The following is a 2,500-nucleotide window of genomic DNA, read 5'->3' as shown; positions in this document are numbered from 1 at the left end:
TTTCAAAGGATTGATATGGGTTCAGATCAGACGGTTGAATTGTCAGACGCTGGATATCAGTTTCTTATCGACCTCTTCAACAGGCATGACAAGGTTCGTGACAAATGAAAAGGGGGTATTATTCCTTTTCATTATCCAAAAGGTACATTTCAATTTTTTTAAGACACTTTGACATGTTGACTTTTGTGTTGGACTTAAAAGCCTAGATCTGTTGTTGTGAAAAGCAATCATGTCTAGGATCCTGGATTTTGCATCATCTGTGATAAATAAATAATATTGCATTTGCCTTATGGACTTGTTCCATTGTGCTAGTCTTTGTAAATAAAATTTTTTTTCTTGTGCTTATTCATTCTCATTTGCATTCAAAATCATGATGAACTATATGTGGGTAAACCCCAGGACTCCATTGTTTCAAAATCCTAACCCTAAAAAGGCGGCTGAAATTCAAGCTATGATAGACTATGCTTACCAGTCATTTACATTTTTAAAGTAACTGTTAATATTAGCGGTATGATAAATTTCTAAGAAAGATCATCATAGTTGAGGAAACATTGAAAGCAACTTTGTAAAGAAGCAAAAAAAAAAAACTCCCGTGTTTTTTCAGTAGTTGTGATGATCTTTGGTTCACAAAGGTATTAATTTTCATATCCTTAATATATAGATATTTATTAAAAACTGAACTACGGATATCACATTTCCAGCATTTTCATTGGCTCACTGAACACAGGTTATCAGCTCATATACCTGCACTACCAAATATGGTCAATGAACACAGCAGAAAATGCACAGTTTTGTGGCTCCGAGAAACACAGCAGCAAATAAATTAAACATAAAAGAGTTGTGATGTTGAGGTTTTTAATAAAACAATTATTCTACTCGGGCTTGCTGGATATGAAATGATCATAACCAACTCTGCGCTACGCGCCTTGTTGGTTATATATATCATTTCATATCCAGCGCGCCCTCGTAGAATAATTGTTAAATATATATGTATATATTCTCTTCAATAAAATGTGTTAATATTATTATTGTTCACTGTCAAAGGATGGAGATGAGGCCCTGAGTCCGCAAGAATTGCAGGTAGACAATAATATCATTTTATTACATAAGTTATTGTTACCGGTATATTTGGTCCATTTTAGAGAGAGATATTTCTTTGTGAATTAACTGCCAGCACTCTGATTTGGTTTAGGAAGTATTTAGTACATGCCTCTCTATGCCTTGGGGAGACGATGTTCTTAGCTCTGTACAAACAAATACCAAAGGTTGGATAACCCTTCAGGGATTTTTGGCTCAGTGGACGTAAGTAGCACCTTTGATATACACTTTATTATTATTATTATTATTATTATTATCATTATCATTATCATTATCATTATCATTATCATTATCATTATCATTATCATTATCATTATCATTATCATTATCATTATCATTATCATTATCATTATCATTATCATTATCATTATCATTATCATTATCATTATCATTATCATTATCATTATCATTATCATTATCATTATCATTATCATTATTGTGCTTATTTCAAACTTCCACTTTGTTTGCAAGTGCGGATCGTAGTGAAACTGCAGATTACAATAATCTGGGCAATTTCCTATCATGTTTCAAATAGACTGATGCTTCATTTACGGCTATGAAAAGCTTTCACTATTTCACAGTTTTGTGCGATTACCCATTTTTGACATTCGCTGATCACGTTCATACTATCAGAGAGTCCTACATTCTTTAAATTGTGAATCAGTTCTTTATGGTACCCGGCCAGAAAATCAAACACTAAATTAACTTGAATAACATTATAACCGGGATACAATCTCTTTAAGCTTGCCCTTAAATCAGCATATTTTGTCTGTTTATTATTATTATTATTATTATTATTATTATTATTATTATTATTATTATTATTATTATTATTATTATTATTATAGGGAAAATCCATTCGATTGGTTTAATTATTCAGGGAAGGATACCTTAGTTGAGAGGGGTTGGGTGGGTGGCTTAACAGATGATTGGCACTGTTTAAGTGACGCTACGATCCAAATAAAACTAATCAATTATTTTTTCAGTTTAACAGCATTCTTGGATTACACTAGGCTACTGGCCTACTTAGCATCGTTTGGTTACACTCACCAAGAAAATGAACCTTCTCTTTCAACTGCAATAACAGGTAAAGTGGGAAATATTAAAGTACTTTTTTTCTAGTTTTCATTTTCAGGCAGGTATTTCAGTGATGGAATTTTTACTGTACCTTCTCTCGTATTCAATTGGTAGCATCCGTGTAGCAGTTTCATTGTTTGCATAAATCAGGGATTTAAACGTTTAAATGTAAAATCATTTCAACACCGTATCCACACCAACTAAACCGCCTGAAGTAAACTGATTTTTTCATGCTCCCTCGTGTGCCACCGTATCTTGGTCACGCTTTCGTCCGTCATGTTCCTTTATAACAAGTAAACAAATTCCGCGAGGTACATCAGGTAGG

General features: G+C 32.9%; 1 protein-coding gene across 1 annotated transcript in view; it reads left to right on the top strand.

The window, feature by feature from the left end:
* LOC137969563 (mitochondrial Rho GTPase 1-A-like) overlaps nucleotides 1–2,500 on the top strand; it is a 23,302-nt gene that overhangs the window by 9,563 nt on the left and 11,239 nt on the right. The window contains exons 14-17 of the mRNA XM_068815864.1: nucleotides 9–93; nucleotides 1,045–1,080; nucleotides 1,193–1,302; nucleotides 2,085–2,185. Coding sequence (XP_068671965.1) covers nucleotides 9–93; nucleotides 1,045–1,080; nucleotides 1,193–1,302; nucleotides 2,085–2,185 — 332 coding nt within the window. The remainder of the gene's footprint in view (nucleotides 1–8; nucleotides 94–1,044; nucleotides 1,081–1,192; nucleotides 1,303–2,084; nucleotides 2,186–2,500) is intronic.

The sequence above is a fragment of the Montipora foliosa genome, chromosome 9 (genome assembly GCF_036669935.1).
Source record: "Montipora foliosa isolate CH-2021 chromosome 9, ASM3666993v2, whole genome shotgun sequence".
In the NCBI taxonomy this organism is placed as follows: domain Eukaryota; kingdom Metazoa; phylum Cnidaria; class Anthozoa; order Scleractinia; family Acroporidae; genus Montipora; species Montipora foliosa.
The sequence above is the reverse complement of the archived record's forward strand: the minus strand, read 5'-3'. Positions and strand labels throughout refer to the sequence as shown.